At 66.9% G+C, this 19071-nt stretch overlaps 1 protein-coding gene across 8 annotated transcripts in view; it reads right to left on the bottom strand.

The window, feature by feature from the left end:
• Positions 1-19071, bottom strand: part of recql5 (RecQ helicase-like 5) — a 128003-nt gene that overhangs the window by 96752 nt on the left and 12180 nt on the right. For 7 of the 8 annotated variants that reach the window (XR_005946611.1, XM_041217248.1, XM_041217249.1 and 4 more), the window contains exon 2: positions 16425-16546. The exons of the other annotated variant lie outside the window; for it this stretch is intronic. Coding sequence is in view for 6 of the 7 variants with exons in the window: in XM_041217248.1 (XP_041073182.1) it covers positions 16425-16546 (122 nt within the window). In the remaining variant the exon portion in view is untranslated. The remainder of the gene's footprint in view (positions 1-16424; positions 16547-19071) is intronic. 8 annotated transcript variants of the gene reach the window in all.

Below are 19071 nucleotides of genomic sequence, written 5' to 3'. Positions count from 1 at the left end.
GTGCGTGCGTGAGGGGTGCCTGCGTGCGTGCGTGAGGGGTGCCTGCGTGCGTGAGGGGTGCCTGCGTGCGTGCGTGCGTGAGGGGTGCCTGCGTGCGTGCGTGCGTGAGGGGTGCCTGCGTGCGTGCGTGCGTGAGGGGTGCCTGCGTGCCTGCGTGCGTGAGGGGTGCCTGCGTGCCTGCGTGCGTGAGGGGTGCCTGCGTGCGTGCGTGCGTGAGGGGTGCCTGCGTGCGTGCGTGCGTGAGATGTGCCTGCGTGCGTGCGTGCGTGAGGGGTGCCTGCGTGCGTGCGTGCGTGAGGGGTGCCTGCGTGCGTGCGTGAGGGGTGCCTGCGTGCGTGCGTGCGTGAGGGGTGCCTGCGTGCGTGCGTGCGTGAGGGGTGCCTGCCTGCGTGCGTGCGTGCGTGAGGGGTGCCTGCGTGCGTGCGTGCGTGCGTGAGGGGTGCTTGCGTGCGTGCGTGCGTGCGTGCGTGCGTGAGGGGTGCCTGCGTGCGTGCGTGCGTGCGTGAGGGGTGCCTGCGTGCGTGCGTGAAGGGTGCCTGCGTGCGTGCGTGCGTGAAGGGTGCCTGCGTGCGTGCGTGAAGGGTGCCTGCGTGCGTGCGTGAAGGGTGCCTGCGTGTGTGCGTGCGTGAAGGGTGCCTGCGTGCGTGAGGGGTGCGCGCCTGCGTGCGTGAGGGGCGCGCGCCTGCGTGCGTGAGGGGCGCGCGCCTGCGTGCGTGAGGGGCGCGCGCGTGCGTGCGTGAGGGGCGCGCGCGTGCGTGCGTGAGGGGCGCGCGCGTGCGTGCGTGAGGGGCGCGCGCGCGCGTGCGTGCGTGAGGGGCGCGCGCGTGCGTGCGTGAGGGGCGCGCGCGTGCGTGCGTGAGGGGCGCGCGCGTGCGTGCGTGAGGGGCGCGCGCGTGCGTGCGTGAGGGGCGTGCGCGTGCGTGCGTGAAGGGTGCCTGCGTGCGTGCGTGAAGGGTGCCTGCGTGTGTGCGTGCGTGAAGGGTGCCTGCGTGCGTGAAGGGTGCCTGCGTGCGTGCGTGAAGGGTGCCTGCGTGCGTGCGTGAAGGGTGCCTGCGTGCGTGCGTGAAGGGTGCCTGCGTGTGTGCGTGCGTGAAGGGTGCCTGCGTGTGTGAAGGGTGCCTGCGTGCGTGAAGGGTGCCTGCGTGCGTGAAGGGTGCCTGCGTGCGTGAAGGGTGCCTGCGTGCGTGAGGGGTGCGCGCCTGCGTGCGTGAGGGGTGCGCGCCTGCGTGCGTGAGGGGCGCGCGCGTGCGTGCGTGAGGGGCGCGCGCGTGCGTGCGTGAGGGGCGCGCGCGTGCGTGCGTGAGGGGCGCGCGCGTGCGTGCGTGAGGGGCGCGCGCGTGCGTGCGTGAGGGGCGCGCGCGTGCCTGCGTGAGGGGCGCGCGCGTGCGTGCGTGAGGGGCGCGCGCGTGCGTGCGTGAGGGGCGCGCGCGTGCGTGCGTGAGGGGCGCGCGCGTGCGTGCGTGAAGGGTGCCTGCGTGCGTGCGTGAAGGGTGCCTGCGTGTGTGCGTGCGTGAAGGGTGCCTGCGTGCGTGAAGGGTGCCTGCGTGCGTGCGTGAAGGGTGCCTGCGTGCGTGCGTGAAGGGTGCCTGCGTGTGTGCGTGCGTGAAGGGTGCCTGCGTGCGTGAAGGGTGCCTGCGTGCGTGAAGGGTGCCTGCGTGCGTGAAGGGTGCCTGCGTGCGTGAGGGGTGCGCGCGTGCGTGCGTGAGGGGTGCGCGCGTGCGTGCGTGAGGGGTGCGCGCGTGCGTGCGTGAGGGGTGCGCGCGTGCGTGCGTGAGGGGTGCGCGCGTGCGTGCGTGAGGGGTGCGCGCGTGCGTGCGTGAGGGGTGCGCGCGTGCGTGCGTGAGGGGTTCCTGCGTGCGTGAGGGGTGCCAGCGTGCGTGCGTGCGTGAGGGGTGCCAGCGTGCGTGCGTGCGTGAGGGGTGCCAGCGTGCGTGCGTGAGGGGTGCCTGCGTGCGTGCGTGAGGGGTGCCTGCGTGCATGCGTGCGTGAGGGGTGCGTGCGTGTGTGATGGGTGCCTGCATGCGTGCGTGCGTGATGGGTGCCTGCATGCGTGCGTGCGTGAGGGGTGCCTACGTGCGTGCATGAGGGGTGCCTGCGTGCGTGCGTGCGTGAGGGGTGCCTGCGTGCGTGCGTGCGTGAGGGGTGCCTGCGTGCGTGCGTGCGTGCGTGCGTGAGGGGTGCCTGCGTGCGTGCGTGCGTGAGGGGTGCCTGCGTGCGTGCGTGCGTGAGGGGTGCCTGCGTGCGTGCGTGCGTGAGGGGTGCCTGCGTGCGTGCGTGCGTGCGTGAGGGGTGCCTGCGTGCGTGCGTGCGTGCGTGAGGGGTGCCTGCGTGCGTGCGTGCGTGCGTGAGGGGTGCCTGCGTGCGTGCGTGCGTGCGTGAGGGGTGCCTGCGTGCGTGCGTGCGTGCGTGAGGGGTGCCTGCGTGCGTGCGTGCGTGCGTGAGGGGTGCCTGCGTGCGTGCGTGCGTGCGTGAGGGGTGCCTGCGTGCGTGCGTGCGTGCGTGAGGGGTGCCTGCGTGCGTGCGTGCGTGCGTGAGGGGTGCCTGCGTGCGTGCGTGCGTGCGTGAGGGGTGCCTGCGTGCGTGCGTGCGTGCGTGAGGGGTGCCTGCGTGCGTGCGTGCGTGCGTGAGGGGTGCCTGCGTGCGTGCGTGCGTGCGTGAGGGGTGCCTGCGTGCGTGCGTGCGTGCGTGAGGGGTGCCTGCGTGCGTGCGTGCGTGCGTGAGGGGTGCCTGCGTGCGTGCGTGCCTGCGTGCGTGCGTGAGGGGTGCCTGCGTGCGTGCGTGAGGGGTGCGTGCGTGCGTGAGGGGTGCGTGCGTGCGTGAGGGGTGCGTGCGTGCGTGAGGGGTGCGTGCGTGCGTGAGGGGTGCGTGCGTGCATGCGTGAGGGGTGCGTGCGTGCGTGAGGGGTGCGTGCGTGCGTGCGTGAGGGGTGCGTGCGTGCGTGCGTGCGTGAGGGGTGCCTACGTGCGTGCGTGAGGGGTGCCTGCGTGCGTGCGTGAGGGGTGCCTGCGTGCGTGCGTGCGTGAGGGGTGCCTGCGTGCGTGCGTGCGTGAGGGGTGCCTGCGTGCGTGCGTGCGTGAGGGGTGCCTGCGTGCGTGCGTGCGTGAGGGGTGCCTGCGTGCGTGCGTGAGGGGTGCCTGCGTGCGTGCGTGCGTGCGTGAGGGGTGCCTGCGTGCGTGCGTGCGTGCGTGAGGGGTGCCTGCGTGCGTGCGTGCGGGGTGCCTGCGTGCGTGCGTGCGTGAGGGGTGCCTGCGTGCGTGCGTGCGTGAGGGGTGCCTGCGTGCGTGCGTGCGTGAGGGGTGCCTGCGTGCGTGCATGCGTGCGTGCGTGAGGGGTGCCTGAGTGCGTGCGTGAGGGGTGCCTGCGTGCGTGCGTGCGTGAGGGGTGCCTGCGTGCGTGCGTGCGTGAGGGGTGCCTGCGTGCGTGCGTGCGTGCGTGAGGGGTGCCTGCGTGCGTGCGTGCGTGCGTGAGGGGTGCCTGCGTGCGTGCGTGCGTGCGTGCGTGAGGGGTGCCTGCGTGCGTGCGTGAGGGGTGCGTGCGTGCGTGAGGGGTGCGTGCGTGCGTGAGGGGTACGTGCGTGCGTGAGGGGTGCCTGCGTGCGTGCGTGAGGGGTGCCTGCGTGCGTGCGTGAGGGGTGCCTGCGTGCGTGCGTGAGGGGTGCCTGCGTAGGTGCGTGAGGGGTGCCTGCGTGCGTGCGTGAGGGGTGCCTGCGTGCGTGGGTGAGGGGTGCCTGCGTGCGTGCGTGAGGGGTGCCTGCGTGCGTGCGTGAGGGGTGCCTGCGTGCGTGCGTGAGGGGTGCCTGCGTGCGTGCGTGAGGGGTGCCTGCGTGCGTGCGTGAGGGGTGCCTGCGTGCGTGCGTGCGTGCGTGAGGGGTGCCTGCGTGCGTGCGTGCGTGCGGGGTGCCTGCGTGCGTGCGTGCGTGAGGGGTGCCTGCGTGCGTGCGTGCGTGAGGGGTGCCTGCGTGCGTGCGTGCGTGAGGGGTGCCTGCGTGCGTGCGTGCGTGAGGGGTGCCTGCGTGCGTGCGTGCGTGCGTGAGGGGTGCCTGCCTGCGTGCGTGCGTGCGTGAGGGGTGCCTGCCTGCGTGCGTGCGTGCGTGAGGGGTGCCTGCCTGCGTGCGTGCGTGCGTGAGGGGTGCCTGCGTGCGTGCGTGCGTGAGGGGTGCCTGCGTGCGTGCGAGGGGTGCCTGCGTGCGTGAGGGGTGCCTGCGTGCGTGCGTGCGTGCGTGAGGGGTGCCTGCGTGCGTGCGTGCGTGAGGGGTGCCTGCGTGCGTGAGGGGTGCCTGCGTGCGTGCGTGCGTGAGGGGTGCCTGCGTGCGTGCGTGCGTGAGGGGTGCCTGCGTGCGTGCGTGAAGGGTGCCTGCGTGCGTGCGTGAAGGGTGCCTGCGTGCGTGCGTGAAGGGTGCCTGCGTGTGTGCGTGCGTGAAGGGTGCCTGCGTGTGTGCGTGCGTGAAGGGTGCCTGCGTGCGTGAAGGGTGCCTGCGTGCGTGAAGGGTGCCTGCGTGCGTGAGGGGTGCGCGCGTGTGTGCGTGAGGGGTGCGCGCGTGCGTGCGTGAGGGGTGCGCGCGTGCGTGCGTGAGGGGTGCGCGCGTGCGTGCGTGAGGGGTGCGCGCGTGCGTGCGTGAGGGGTGCGCGCGTGCGTGCGTGAGGGGTGCGCGCGTGCGTGCCTGAGGGGTGCGCGCGTGCGTGCCTGAGGGGTGCGCGCGTGCGTGAGGCGTGCGTGCGTGAGGGGTGCGTGCGTGAGGGGTGCGTGCGTGAGGGGTGCGTGCGTGAGGGGTGCGTGCGCGCGCGAGGGGTGCGTGCGTGCGCGCGCGAGGGGTGCGTGCGTGCGCGCGCGAGGGGTGCGTGCGTGCGCGCGCGAGGGGTGCGTGCGTGCGCGCGCGAGGGGTGCGTGCGTGCGCGCGCGAGGGGTGCGTGCGTGCGCGCGCGAGGGGTGCGTGCGTGCGCGCGCGAGTGGTGCGTGAGGGGTGCGCGTGAGGGGTGCCTGCGTGCGTGCGTGAGGGGTGCCTGCGTGCGTGCGTGAGGGGTTCCTGCGTGCGTGCGTGCGTGAGGGGTTCCTGCGTGCGTGCGTGCGTGAGGGGTTCCTGCGTGCGTGCGTGCGTGAGGGGTTCCTGCGTGCGTGCGTGCGTGAGGGGTTCCTGCGTGCGTGCGTGCGTGAGGGGTTCCTGCGTGCGTGCGTGCGTGAGGGGTTCCTGCGTGCGTGCGTGCGTGAGGGGTTCCTGCGTGCGTGCGTGCGTGAGGGGTTCCTGCGTGCGTGCGTGCGTGAGGGGTTCCTGCGTGCGTGCGTGCGTGAGGGGTGCCAGCGTGCGTGCGTGAGGGGTGCCAGCGTGCGTGCGTGAGGGGTGCCTGCGTGCGTGCGTGAGGGGTGCCTGCGTGCATGCGTGCGTGAGGGGTGCGTGCGTGCGTGATGGGTGCCTGCATGCGTGCGTGCGTGATGGGTGCCTGCATGCGTGCGTGCGTGAGGGGTGCCTACGTGCGTGCGTGAGGGGTGCCTGCGTGCGTGCGTGCGTGAGGGGTGCCTGCGTGCGTGCGTGCGTGAGGGGTGCCTGCGTGCGTGCGTGCGTGAGGGGTGCCTGCGTGCGTGCGTGCGTGAGGGGTGCCTGCGTGCGTGCGTGCGTGAGGGGTGCCTGCGTGCGTGCGTGCGTGCGTGCGTGAGGGGTGCCTGCGTGCGTGCGTGCGTGCGTGAGGGGTGCCTGCGTGCGTGCGTGCGTGCGTGAGGGGTGCCTGCGTGCGTGCGTGCGTGCGTGAGGGGTGCCTGCGTGCGTGCGTGCGTGCGTGAGGGGTGCCTGCGTGCGTGCGTGCGTGCGTGAGGGGTGCCTGCGTGCGTGCGTGCGTGCGTGAGGGGTGCCTGCGTGCGTGCGTGCGTGAGGGGTGCCTGCGTGCGTGCGTGCGTGCGTGAGGGGTGCCTGCGTGCGTGCGTGCGTGCGTGAGGGGTGCCTGCGTGCGTGCGTGCGTGAGGGGTGCCTGCGTGCGTGCGTGCCTGCGTGCGTGCGTGCGTGCGTGAGGGGTGCCTGCGTGCGTGCGTGAGGGGTGCGTGCGTGCGTGAGGGGTGCGTGCGTGCGTGAGGGGTGCGTGCGTGCGTGAGGGGTGCGTGCGTGCGTGAGGGGTGCGTGCGTGCGTGCGTGAGGGGTGCGTGCGTGCGTGAGGGGTGCGTGCGTGCGTGCGTGAGGGGTGCGCGCGTGCGTGCGTGAGGGGTGCGCGCGTGCGTGCGTGAGGGGTGCGCGCGTGCGTGCGTGAGGGGTGCGCGCGTGCGTGCGTGAGGGGTGCGCGCGTGCGTGCGTGAGGGGTGCGCGCGTGCGTGCGTGAGGGGTGCGCGCGTGCGTGCGTGAGGGGTGCGCGCGTGCGTGCGTGAGGGGTGCGCGCGTGCGTGCGTGAGGGGTGCGCGCGTGCGTGCCTGAGGGGTGCGCGCGTGCGTGCGTGAGGGGTGCGTGCGTGCGTGAGGCGTGCGTGCGTGAGGGGTGCGTGCGTGAGGGGTGCGTGCGTGAGGGGTGCGTGCGTGAGGGGTGCGTGCGCGCGCGAGGGGTGCGTGCGTGCGCGCGCGAGGGGTGCGTGCGTGCGCGCGCGAGGGGTGCGTGCGTGCGCGCGCGAGGGGTGCGTGCGTGCGCGCGCGAGGGGTGCGTGAGGGGTGCGCGCGCGAGGGGTGCGTGCGTGCGCGCGCGAGGGGTGCGTGCGTGCGCGCGCGAGGGGTGCGTGCGTGCGCGCGCGAGGGGTGCGTGAGGGGTGCGCGTGAGGGGTGCCTGCGTGCGTGCGTGAGGGGTGCCTGCGTGCGTGCGTGAGGGGTTCCTGCGTGCGTGCGTGAGGGGTTCCTGCGTGCGTGCGTGCGTGAGGGGTTCCTGCGTGCGTGCGTGCGTGAGGGGTTCCTGCGTGCGTGCGTGCGTGAGGGGTTCCTGCGTGCGTGCGTGCGTGCGTGAGGGGTTCTTGCGTGCGTGCGTGAGGGGTTCCTGCGTGCGTGAGGGGTGCCAGCGTGCGTGCGTGCGTGAGGGGTGCCAGCGTGCGTGCGTGCGTGAGGGGTGCCAGCGTGCGTGCGTGAGGGGTGCCTGCGTGCGTGCGTGAGGGGTTCCTGCGTGCGTGCGTGCGTGAGGGGTTCCTGCGTGCGTGCGTGCGTGAGGGGTTCCTGCGCGCGTGCGTGCGTGAGGGGTGCGCGCGTGCGTGCGTGAGGGGTGCGCGCGTGCGTGCGTGAGGGGTTCCTGCGTGCGTGAGGGGTGCCAGCGTGCGTGCGTGCGTGAGGGGTGCCAGCGTGCGTGCGTGCGTGAGGGGTGCCAGCGTGCGTGCGTGAGGGGTGCCTGCGTGCGTGCGTGAGGGGTGCCTGCGTGCATGCGTGCGTGAGGGGTGCGTGCGTGTGTGATGGGTGCCTGCATGCGTGCGTGCGTGATGGGTGCCTGCATGCGTGCGTGCGTGAGGGGTGCCTACGTGCGTGCATGAGGGGTGCCTGCGTGCGTGCGTGCGTGAGGGGTGCCTGCGTGCGTGCGTGCGTGAGGGGTGCCTGCGTGCGTGCGTGCGTGCGTGCGTGAGGGGTGCCTGCGTGCGTGCGTGCGTGAGGGGTGCCTGCGTGCGTGCGTGCGTGAGGGGTGCCTGCGTGCGTGCGTGCGTGAGGGGTGCCTGCGTGCGTGCGTGCGTGCGTGAGGGGTGCCTGCGTGCGTGCGTGCGTGCGTGAGGGGTGCCTGCGTGCGTGCGTGCGTGCGTGAGGGGTGCCTGCGTGCGTGCGTGCGTGCGTGAGGGGTGCCTGCGTGCGTGCGTGCGTGAGGGGTGCCTGCGTGCGTGCGTGCGTGCGTGAGGGGTGCCTGCGTGCGTGCGTGCGTGCGTGAGGGGTGCCTGCGTGCGTGCGTGCGTGCGTGAGGGGTGCCTGCGTGCGTGCGTGCGTGCGTGAGGGGTGCCTGCGTGCGTGCGTGCGTGCGTGAGGGGTGCCTGCGTGCGTGCGTGCGTGCGTGAGGGGTGCCTGCGTGCGTGCGTGCCTGCGTGCGTGCGTGAGGGGTGCCTGCGTGCGTGCGTGAGGGGTGCGTGCGTGCGTGAGGGGTGCGTGCGTGCGTGAGGGGTGCGTGCGTGCGTGAGGGGTGCGTGCGTGCGTGAGGGGTGCGTGCGTGCGTGAGGGGTGCGTGCGTGCGTGAGGGGTGCGTGCGTGCGTGCGTGAGGGGTGCGTGCGTGCGTGAGGGGTGCGTGCGTGCGTGCGTGAGGGGTGCGTGCGTGCGTGCGTGAGGGGTGCGTGCGTGCGTGCGTGAGGGGTGCCTGCGTGCGTGCGTGAGGGGTGCCTGCGTGCGTGCGTGAGGGGTGCCTGCGTGCGTGCGTGAGGGGTGCCTGCGTGCGTGCGTGAGGGGTGCCTGCGTGCGTGCGTGAGGGGTGCCTGCGTGCGTGCGTGAGGGGTGCCTGCGTGCGTGCGTGAGGGGTGCCTGCGTGCGTGCGTGAGGGGTGCCTGCGTGAGGGGTGCCTGCGTGCGTGCGTGAGGGGTGCCTGCGTGCGTGCGTGAGGGGTGCCTGCCTGCGTGCGTGCGTGAGGGGTGCCTGCGTGCGTGCGTGAGGGGTGCCTGCGTGCGTGCGTGAGGGGTGCCTGCGTGCGTGAGGGGTGCCTGCGTGCGTGCGTGCGTGAGGGGTGCCTGCGTGCGTGCGTGCGTGAGGGGTGCCTGCGTGCGTGCGTGCGTGAGGGGTGCCTGCGTGCCTGCGTGCGTGAGGGGTGCCTGCGTGCCTGCGTGCGTGAGGGGTGCCTGCGTGCGTGCGTGAGGGGTGCCTGCGTGCGTGCGTGCGTGAGATGTGCCTGCGTGCGTGCGTGCGTGAGGGGTGCCTGCGTGCGTGCGTGCGTGAGGGGTGCCTGCGTGCGTGCGTGAGGGGTGCCTGCGTGCGTGCGTGCGTGAGGGGTGCCTGCGTGCGTGCGTGCGTGAGGGGTGCCTGCCTGCGTGCGTGCGTGCGTGAGGGGTGCCTGCGTGCGTGCGTGCGTGCGTGAGGGGTGCTTGCGTGCGTGCGTGCGTGCGTGCGTGCGTGAGGGGTGCCTGCGTGCGTGCGTGCGTGCGTGAGGGGTGCCTGCGTGCGTGCGTGAAGGGTGCCTGCGTGCGTGCGTGCGTGAAGGGTGCCTGCGTGCGTGCGTGAAGGGTGCCTGCGTGCGTGCGTGAAGGGTGCCTGCGTGTGTGCGTGCGTGAAGGGTGCCTGCGTGCGTGAGGGGTGCGCGCCTGCGTGCGTGAGGGGCGCGCGCCTGCGTGCGTGAGGGGCGCGCGCCTGCGTGCGTGAGGGGCGCGCGCGTGCGTGCGTGAGGGGCGCGCGCGTGCGTGCGTGAGGGGCGCGCGCGTGCGTGCGTGAGGGGCGCGCGCGTGCGTGCGTGAGGGGCGCGCGCGTGCGTGCGTGAGGGGCGCGCGCGTGCGTGCGTGAGGGGCGCGCGCGTGCGTGCGTGAGGGGCGCGCGCGTGCGTGCGTGAAGGGTGCCTGCGTGCGTGCGTGAAGGGTGCCTGCGTGTGTGCGTGCGTGAAGGGTGCCTGCGTGCGTGAAGGGTGCCTGCGTGCGTGCGTGAAGGGTGCCTGCGTGCGTGCGTGAAGGGTGCCTGCGTGCGTGCGTGAAGGGTGCCTGCGTGTGTGCGTGCGTGAAGGGTGCCTGCGTGTGTGAAGGGTGCCTGCGTGCGTGAAGGGTGCCTGCGTGCGTGAAGGGTGCCTGCGTGCGTGAAGGGTGCCTGCGTGCGTGAGGGGTGCGCGCCTGCGTGCGTGAGGGGTGCGCGCCTGCGTGCGTGAGGGGCGCGCGCGTGCGTGCGTGAGGGGCGCGCGCGTGCGTGCGTGAGGGGCGCGCGCGTGCGTGCGTGAGGGGCGCGCGCGTGCGTGCGTGAGGGGCGCGCGCGTGCGTGCGTGAGGGGCGCGCGCGTGCGTGCGTGAGGGGCGCGCGCGTGCGTGCGTGAGGGGCGCGCGCGTGCGTGCGTGAGGGGCGCGCGCGTGCGTGCGTGAAGGGTGCCTGCGTGCGTGCGTGAAGGGTGCCTGCGTGTGTGCGTGCGTGAAGGGTGCCTGCGTGCGTGAAGGGTGCCTGCGTGCGTGCGTGAAGGGTGCCTGCGTGCGTGCGTGAAGGGTGCCTGCGTGTGTGCGTGCGTGAAGGGTGCCTGCGTGCGTGAAGGGTGCCTGCGTGCGTGAAGGGTGCCTGCGTGCGTGAAGGGTGCCTGCGTGCGTGAGGGGTGCGCGCGTGCGTGCGTGAGGGGTGCGCGCGTGCGTGCGTGAGGGGTGCGCGCGTGCGTGCGTGAGGGGTGCGCGCGTGCGTGCGTGAGGGGTGCGCGCGTGCGTGCGTGAGGGGTGCGCGCGTGCGTGCGTGAGGGGTTCCTGCGTGCGTGAGGGGTGCCAGCGTGCGTGCGTGCGTGAGGGGTGCCAGCGTGCGTGCGTGCGTGAGGGGTGCCAGCGTGCGTGCGTGCGTGAGGGGTGCCAGCGTGCGTGCGTGAGGGGTGCCTGCGTGCGTGCGTGAGGGGTGCCTGCGTGCATGCGTGCGTGAGGGGTGCGTGCGTGTGTGATGGGTGCCTGCATGCGTGCGTGCGTGATGGGTGCCTGCATGCGTGCGTGCGTGAGGGGTGCCTACGTGCGTGCATGAGGGGTGCCTGCGTGCGTGCGTGCGTGAGGGGTGCCTGCGTGCGTGCGTGCGTGAGGGGTGCCTGCGTGCGTGCGTGCGTGCGTGCGTGAGGGGTGCCTGCGTGCGTGCGTGCGTGAGGGGTGCCTGCGTGCGTGCGTGCGTGAGGGGTGCCTGCGTGCGTGCGTGCGTGAGGGGTGCCTGCGTGCGTGCGTGCGTGCGTGAGGGGTGCCTGCGTGCGTGCGTGCGTGCGTGAGGGGTGCCTGCGTGCGTGCGTGCGTGCGTGAGGGGTGCCTGCGTGCGTGCGTGCGTGCGTGAGGGGTGCCTGCGTGCGTGCGTGCGTGCGTGAGGGGTGCCTGCGTGCGTGCGTGCGTGCGTGAGGGGTGCCTGCGTGCGTGCGTGCGTGCGTGAGGGGTGCCTGCGTGCGTGCGTGCGTGCGTGAGGGGTGCCTGCGTGCGTGCGTGCGTGCGTGAGGGGTGCCTGCGTGCGTGCGTGCGTGCGTGAGGGGTGCCTGCGTGCGTGCGTGCGTGCGTGAGGGGTGCCTGCGTGCGTGCGTGCGTGCGTGAGGGGTGCCTGCGTGCGTGCGTGCGTGCGTGAGGGGTGCCTGCGTGCGTGCGTGCGTGCGTGAGGGGTGCCTGCGTGCGTGCGTGCGTGCGTGAGGGGTGCCTGCGTGCGTGCGTGCCTGCGTGCGTGCGTGAGGGGTGCCTGCGTGCGTGCGTGAGGGGTGCGTGCGTGCGTGAGGGGTGCGTGCGTGCGTGAGGGGTGCGTGCGTGCGTGAGGGGTGCGTGCGTGCGTGCGTGAGGGGTGCGTGCGTGCGTGCGTGAGGGGTGCGTGCGTGCGTGAGGGGTGCGTGCGTGCGTGCGTGAGGGGTGCGTGCGTGCGTGCGTGAGGGGTGCGTGCGTGCGTGCGTGAGGGGTGCGTGCGTGCGTGCGTGAGGGGTGCGTGCGTGCGTGCGTGAGGGGTGCCTGCGTGCGTGCGTGAGGGGTGCCTGCGTGCGTGCGTGAGGGGTGCCTGCGTGCGTGCGTGAGGGGTGCCTGCGTGCGTGCGTGAGGGGTGCCTGCGTGAGGGGTGCCTGCGTGCGTGCGTGAGGGGTGCCTGCGTGCGTGCGTGAGGGGTGCCTGCCTGCGTGCGTGCGTGAGGGGTGCCTGCGTGCGTGCGTGAGGGGTGCCTGCGTGCGTGCGTGAGGGGTGCCTGCGTGCGTGCGTGAGGGGTGCCTGCGTGCGTGCGTGCGTGAGGGGTGCCTGCGTGCGTGCGTGCGTGAGGGGTGCCTGCGTGCGTGCGTGCGTGAGGGGTGCCTGCGTGCCTGCGTGCGTGAGGGGTGCCTGCGTGCGTGCGTGCGTGAGGGGTGCCTGCGTGCGTGCGTGCGTGAGGGGTGCCTGCGTGCGTGCGTGCGTGAGATGTGCCTGCGTGCGTGCGTGCGTGAGGGGTGCCTGCGTGCGTGCGTGCGTGAGGGGTGCGTGCGTGCGTGCGTGAGGGGTGCCTGCGTGCGTGCGTGCGTGAGGGGTGCCTGCCTGCGTGCGTGCGTGCGTGAGGGGTGCCTGCGTGCGTGCGTGCGTGCGTGAGGGGTGCTTGCGTGCGTGCGTGCGTGCGTGCGTGCGTGAGGGGTGCCTGCGTGCGTGCGTGCGTGCGTGAGGGGTGCCTGCGTGCGTGCGTGAAGGGTGCCTGCGTGCGTGCGTGCGTGAAGGGTGCCTGCGTGCGTGCGTGAAGGGTGCCTGCGTGCGTGCGTGAAGGGTGCCTGCGTGCGTGCGTGAAGGGTGCCTGCGTGCGTGCGTGAAGGGTGCCTGCGTGTGTGCGTGCGTGAAGGGTGCCTGCGTGCGTGAGGGGTGCGCGCCTGCGTGCGTGAGGGGTGCGCGCCTGCGTGCGTGAGGGGCGCGCGCCTGCGTGCGTGAGGGGCGCGCGCGTGCGTGCGTGAGGGGCGCGCGCGTGCGTGCGTGAGGGGCGCGCGCGTGCGTGCGTGAGGGGCGCGCGCGTGCGTGCGTGAGGGGCGCGCGCGTGCGTGCGTGAGGGGCGCGCGCGTGCGTGCGTGAGGGGCGCGCGCGTGCGTGCGTGAGGGGCGCGCGCGTGCGTGCGTGAGGGGCGCGCGCGTGCGTGCGTGAGGGGCGCGCGCGTGCGTGCGTGAGGGGCGCGCGCGTGCGTGCGTGAGGGGCGCGCGCGTGCGTGCGTGAAGGGTGCCTGCGTGCGTGCGTGAAGGGTGCCTGCGTGTGTGCGTGCGTGAAGGGTGCCTGCGTGCGTGCGTGAAGGGTGCCTGCGTGCGTGCGTGAAGGGTGCCTGCGTGCGTGCGTGAAGGGTGCCTGCGTGTGTGCGTGCGTGAAGGGTGCCTGCGTGTGTGCGTGCGTGAAGGGTGCCTGCGTGTGTGCGTGCGTGAAGGGTGCCTGCGTGCGTGAAGGGTGCCTGCGTGCGTGAAGGGTGCCTGCGTGCGTGAGGGGTGCGCGCCTGCGTGCGTGAGGGGTGCGCGCCTGCGTGCGTGAGGGGCGCGCGCGTGCGTGCGTGAGGGGCGCGCGCGTGCGTGCGTGAGGGGCGCGCGCGTGCGTGCGTGAGGGGCGCGCGCGTGCGTGCGTGAGGGGCGCGCGCGTGCGTGCGTGAGGGGCGCGCGCGTGCGTGCGTGAGGGGCGCGCGCGTGCGTGCGTGAGGGGCGCGCGCGTGCGTGCGTGAGGGGCGCGCGCGTGCGTGCGTGAGGGGAGCGAGCGTGCGTGCGTGAGGGGCGCGCGCGTGCGTGCGTGAAGGGTGCCTGCGTGCGTGCGTGAAGGGTGCCTGCGTGTGTGCGTGCGTGAAGGGTGCCTGCGTGCGTGAAGGGTGCCTGCGTGCGTGAAGGGTGCCTGCGTGCGTGCGTGAAGGGTGCCTGCGTGCGTGCGTGAAGGGTGCCTGCGTGCGTGCGTGAAGGGTGCCTGCGTGTGTGCGTGCGTGAAGGGTGCCTGCGTGCGTGAAGGGTGCCTGCGTGCGTGAAGGGTGCCTGCGTGCGTGAGGGGTGCCTGCGTGCGTGAGGGGTGCGCGCGTGCGTGCGTGAGGGGTGCGCGCGTGCGTGCGTGAGGGGTGCGCGCGTGCGTGCGTGAGGGGTGCGCGCGTGCGTGCGTGAGGGGTGCGCGCGTGCGTGCGTGAGGGGTGCGCGCGTGCGTGCGTGAGGGGTGCGCGCGTGCGTGCGTGATGGGTGCGCGCGTGCGTGCGTGAGGGGTGCGCGCGTGCGTGCGTGAGGGGTGCGCGCGTGCGTGCGTGAGGGGTGCGCGCGTGCGTGCGTGAGGGGTGCGCGCGTGCGTGCGTGAGGGGTGCGCGCGTGCGTCCGTGAGGGGTGCGCGCGTGCGTGCGTGAGGGGTGCGCGCGTGCGTGAGGGGTGCGCGCGTGCGTGAGGGGTGCGCGCGTGCGTGAGGGGTGCGCGCGTGCGTGCGTGGGGTGCGCGCGTGCGTGCGAGGGGTGCGCGCTTGCGTGACGGTGCGCGCGTGCGTGAGGGGTGCGCGCGTGCGTGAGGGGTGCGCGCGTGCGTGAGGGGTGCGCGCGTGCGTGAGGGGTGCGCGCGTGCGTGAGGGGTGCGCGCGTGCGTGAGGGGTGCGCGCGTGCGTGAGGGGTGCGCGCGTGCGTGAGGGGTGCGCGCGTGCGTGAGGGGTGCGCGCGTGCGTGAGGGGTGCGCGCGTGAGGTGTGCGTGAGGGGTGCGTGTGTGCGTGAGGGGTGGGTGGGTGCGTGCGTGCGTGAGGGATGCGTGCGTGCGTAGGGGGGCCCTTGCGCGTGCGTAGGGGGGGTCATGTGTGTGCGTGGGGGGGTCACGTGTGTGCACGTGGGGTGGGGGGGGCGTGCGCGCGCTTGGGGGGCCATGTGTGTGGGGGGATTTTGTGTGTGCCTGGCCAGTGTGTGTGTGAGAGGGAGATATAGAGAGGGTGAATGTGCACGTGTCTGTGAGCACATGTGAAGGTGTGTGTGGGTGTGTGCATGTTTTAGGGTTGAGTGTATGTGGGTGTGTGTGTGTTGAGAGGGAGGGGAGTGTGTATGTCTGACTCACTCCCAGTCTCAGGGTTCTCATTCACTTTCAACCCCACACACCATCTTGCAGTGTGAGAGTGAGTGAGTACCCGGAACTAGGAGTGAGTTGGACACACACACTCACCTTTTCACACTCAATCACAGAATCACAGAGTAAAGAAAAGGCCCTTCAGCCCATCGAGTCTGCACCAACACGTGAGAAACACCTGACCTACCTACCTAATCCCATTTACCAGCATTTGGCCCATAGCCTTGAATGTTATGATGTGTCAAGTGCTCATCTAGATACTTTTTAAAGGATGTGAGGCAACCCGCCTCTACCACCTTCCCAGACAGTGCATTCCAGACCGTCACCACCCTCTGGGTAAAAAAGTTTTTCCTCACATCCTCCCTAAACCTCTTGCCCCTCACCTTGAACTTATGCCCCCTTGTGACTGACCCTTCAACTAAGGGGAACAGCCGCTCCTTATCCACCCTGTCTATGCCCCTCATAATCTTGTACACCTCGATCAGGTCGCCCCCTCAGTCTTCTCTGCTCCAACAAAAACAACCCAAGTCTATCCAACCTCTCTTCATAACTTAAATGTTTCATCCCAGGCAACATCCTGGCAAATCTCCTCTGCATCCGCTCCATACACGCAATCACATCCTTCCTATAACGACCAGAACTGCACACAGTACTCCAGCTGTGGCCTCACCAGGGTTCTATACAACTCCAACATGACGTCCCGACTTTTCTAATATATGCCTCGATTGATAAAGGCAAGTGTCCCATATGCCTTTTTCACCACCCTACTAACATACCCCTCCACCTTCAGGGATCTATTGGCACACACGCCAAGGTCCCTTTGTTCCTCAGAACTTCCTAGTGTCATGCCGTTCATTGAATACTTCCTTGTCAAATTACTCCTTCCAAAGTGTATCACCTCACATTTTTCAGGGTTAAATTCTATCTGCCACTTATCTGCCCATTTGTCCACACCTTCCTCTAGCCCAAGAAACTCAACCTCACTATTAAACATCCGGCCAATCTTTGTGTCATCCGCAAACTTACTAATCCTACACCCCACATAGTCATCTATGTCGTTTATATAAATGATGAATAATAGGGGACCCAGCACAGATCCCTGTGGTATGCCACCGGATATTGGCTTCCAGTCACTAAAGCATCCTTCTGTCATCACCCTCTGACTCCAATGGCAGCAACAGCCCTGATCCGCTGGGTCTCGGCCTGTACACCCCACCACCTCCCTCAGCCTCTGGCGCAGTGTCTCTGATTTTATTTCCTCAGAGTTGATCACCCTGAGGAGAGAGGGTTCATCAAAGTGTGCCTTGCTGATTATAATCATAATCATGAAACCCGAAGGTGAAAGCTGCTGTCGGATAGGGTTCCTGACCTACCCTGCGTGAAGAAACAGCAGCGTATTAGAACTGGGTGGCTGCAAGCACTTCTCGTTGTCAAGATGCATTTATGTTGAATCAATTATTTAAAGTGAAATCTACCTTTTTATTTGAAGTATCTTTTGCCTGTTAATTCATGTTTAATTTGTGTTGGTTCTGGTTCATGTTAAAGTAAAAGCTACAAAAAGTGAAATCTTCATTTGGGGGTCACTCAGTAAATCTGGTTATTTTGATTTGCAATTCTCCCACGGGGAACGTAACACCCTGCAGGAAAATCCCACCCCACTCCTCCACACCACCACCGCCTCCCCCCCCAAAGGTATTAAACACTGTACACCGTGCAGGGTACCTTTCCTAGACATTTGAATCTATAGTGGTTCTACAATAATGCAATAATTTAGGGACTTTTGGGAAGGGAACAACATTTCAGGGCCAGTGGGGTCGAGTCAGGCTACTGTGTCAGATTACTGTGGTTCACACTGAGCTGGCCCCGATCCTGTAATGATTCATTGCCACACAGTACAAGGTGGAAAACATCCTGTCCTAAACTCACCTGAATAAGAGCAATCAGTGGGGAGATCACAATGGTGACACCCTCAGCAAGTGCAGCTGGTAACTGGTAACAGAGAGATTTCCCTGCTCCTGTTGGCATGCAGATGAAGACATCCTTGTCGCCTGCAAAGAGAACAGAAACAAGCTCATCCTTGGCCCAGCTCCTATGAGATAAGGGCCAGATTTCCCCCGGCCCAGCTCCTTTATCAACTTTCATTTATATAGTGCCTTTAACATAGTAAACATCCTAAGGTACTTCACAGGAGTGTAATAAGACAAACACTGACATTGAGTCAAAGCAGGCATTCGGACAGGAGGTAGGTTTTAAAAGAATGTCTTAAAGGAGAAGATGGACTGTCTTCGGGAGGGACTTCCAGAGCTAAAGGCCTGTGTAGCTGAAAGCAAAGCCGCCAATGGTGAGGGGAAGGAAATCAGGGATGCCCAAGAGGCTGGAATTGGAGGAATGCATAGTATTGGAAAACTGTAAGACTAGTTGAAATTAGAGATCACAAGGACCGACTCCATAGAGAAAATTGAACACTAGGATAAGAAATTTAAAATCAAGATGTTGTCTGACAGGGAGCAAATATAGGTCAATGAGCACAGGAGTGATGAGTATGCAGGACTTGGGTGCAAATTAAGATACGGGAAACAGAATTTTGGAATGACCTCAAACTTAGGGAGGATCCATGATGGAATGTTAACCATGAGACCACTGAAGGTCTCATTTCTGGAGGTAACAAAAGCATGTTCCAATTTTATCTGTGGAAGTGGGTGGATTTTGGATGAGTTGAAATTTTTCTCAATATTTCTTCTCCCCACATCCCCCCCCGTTTCCCAGTTCTTACTGCATGAGGCACCATATCTCCCTGATAGCCCAGCTCCTGTTGTAGGGATATAGAATTATAGTAGGCCATTCGGCCCATTGGGCCTGCAACGCCATTCAGTTAGATCATGGCTGATCATATACCTCAATGCCACTTTCCTGCGCTATTCCCATATTCCTTGACATCATTAGTATCCAGAAATCTATTGATTTCTGTCTGGAACATGCTCAATGATTGAACCTCCACAGCCCTCTTAGGTAGAGAATTCCAAAGATTCATCACCCTCTGAGTGAAGAAATTCCTCATCTCAGTTCTAAATGGCTTACCCCTTATTCTGAGACTGTGCCCTCTAGTTCTAGACTCACCAGTCAGGGGAAACATTCTATCGACACCTATCCTGTCACACCCTGTAAAAATGTTGTAAGTTTCAATGAGATCACCTTTCACTCTTCAAAACTCTAGAGAATACAGGCTTAGTTTCCTCAATCTCTCCTCAAGACAATCCTGTTATCCCAGGGATTAGTCTTGTGAACTTCTGTTGCACTCCCTCTATGGCAAGTATATCCTTCCTTAGATAAGGGCACCAAAAGTGTACACAATACTCCAGGTACTGTCTCACCAAGGCTCTATACTATTGAAGCAAGCCACCTTTACTCCTGTATTCAAAATTTCCTTGCGATGAAGGTCAAAATACCATTTACCTTCCTAATTGCGTGCTACATTTGCATGCTAGCTTTTAGTGACTCATGAACAAGGACCCCCAGATCCCTTTGGACATCAACACTTCCCAACATCTCACCGCTTAAGAAATAATCTGCTTTTCTGTTTTTTTCTACCGAAGTGGATAACTTCACACTAATTCACATTATATTCCATCTGACATGTCCTTTCCCGTTCACTTAACCTGTCCAAATCGCCTTGAAACTTCCTTGCTCCCTCCTCACAACTTGTGTCCCCACCTACTTTTGTCATAAGCATTTGGTCCCCATGTGCAAATCATTTATATAGATTGTGAACAGCTGTGGCCCTAGCACTGATCATTGCAGTACCCCACCAGTAACGATCTGCCATCCCGACAATTACCCACTTATCCTTACTCTGTTCTCTGTCTGTTGACCAGTTCTCAAATCCCACCAGTATATTACCCCAAATCCCATGTGCTCTAACTTTGTTTATTAACCTATGTGGAACCTTATCAAAAGCCTTCTGAAAATCTAAGCGCAACACATCCACTGGTTCTCCTTTATCTATGCTACAGGTAACATCCTCAAAAAACTCCGACAGGTTTGCCAAAAATGATTTCCCTATCTTAAATTCATGTTGACTCTACCCAATCATATCATTATTTTCCAAGTGTCTAGTTATCTTTGGGAAAGGACATGCTCAAAAATCAAGGCAGACACTACACTTTAGTACTGAGGGAGCATTGCATTGAGGTATCATGTTTTGGTTAAGACATTAAAACCAAGGCCCCATCTGCCTACTCAGGTGGATGTGAAAGATCCCTTGGCACTATTTTGAAGAGCAAAGAAATTATCCCCAGTATCTTGCCAATAGTTATCCCTCAATCAATATCACAACAGATTACTTGGTCATTATCACACTGCTGTTTGTGGGAGATTGCTATGTGCAAATTGGCTGCCACTTTAGTCTACATTACAAATGTGATCACGTTTCAAAAGCACCTCATTGGCTATGAAGCACTTTGAGACATCAGGTGGTCATGAAAAGCGGTACATAAATGCAAGTCTTTTCCAATGATGCATGGAAGTCAACCTTCCCTCAGGTATTGGGACTTCTGCTTTGCAGAAACATGTAGAT

The sequence above is a fragment of the Carcharodon carcharias genome, chromosome 22, assembly GCF_017639515.1.
Source record: "Carcharodon carcharias isolate sCarCar2 chromosome 22, sCarCar2.pri, whole genome shotgun sequence".
Classification (NCBI taxonomy): Eukaryota; Metazoa; Chordata; class Chondrichthyes; order Lamniformes; family Lamnidae; genus Carcharodon; species Carcharodon carcharias.
Note: the sequence above shows the minus strand (reverse complement) of the source record. Positions and strands in the feature narration are given on the sequence as shown.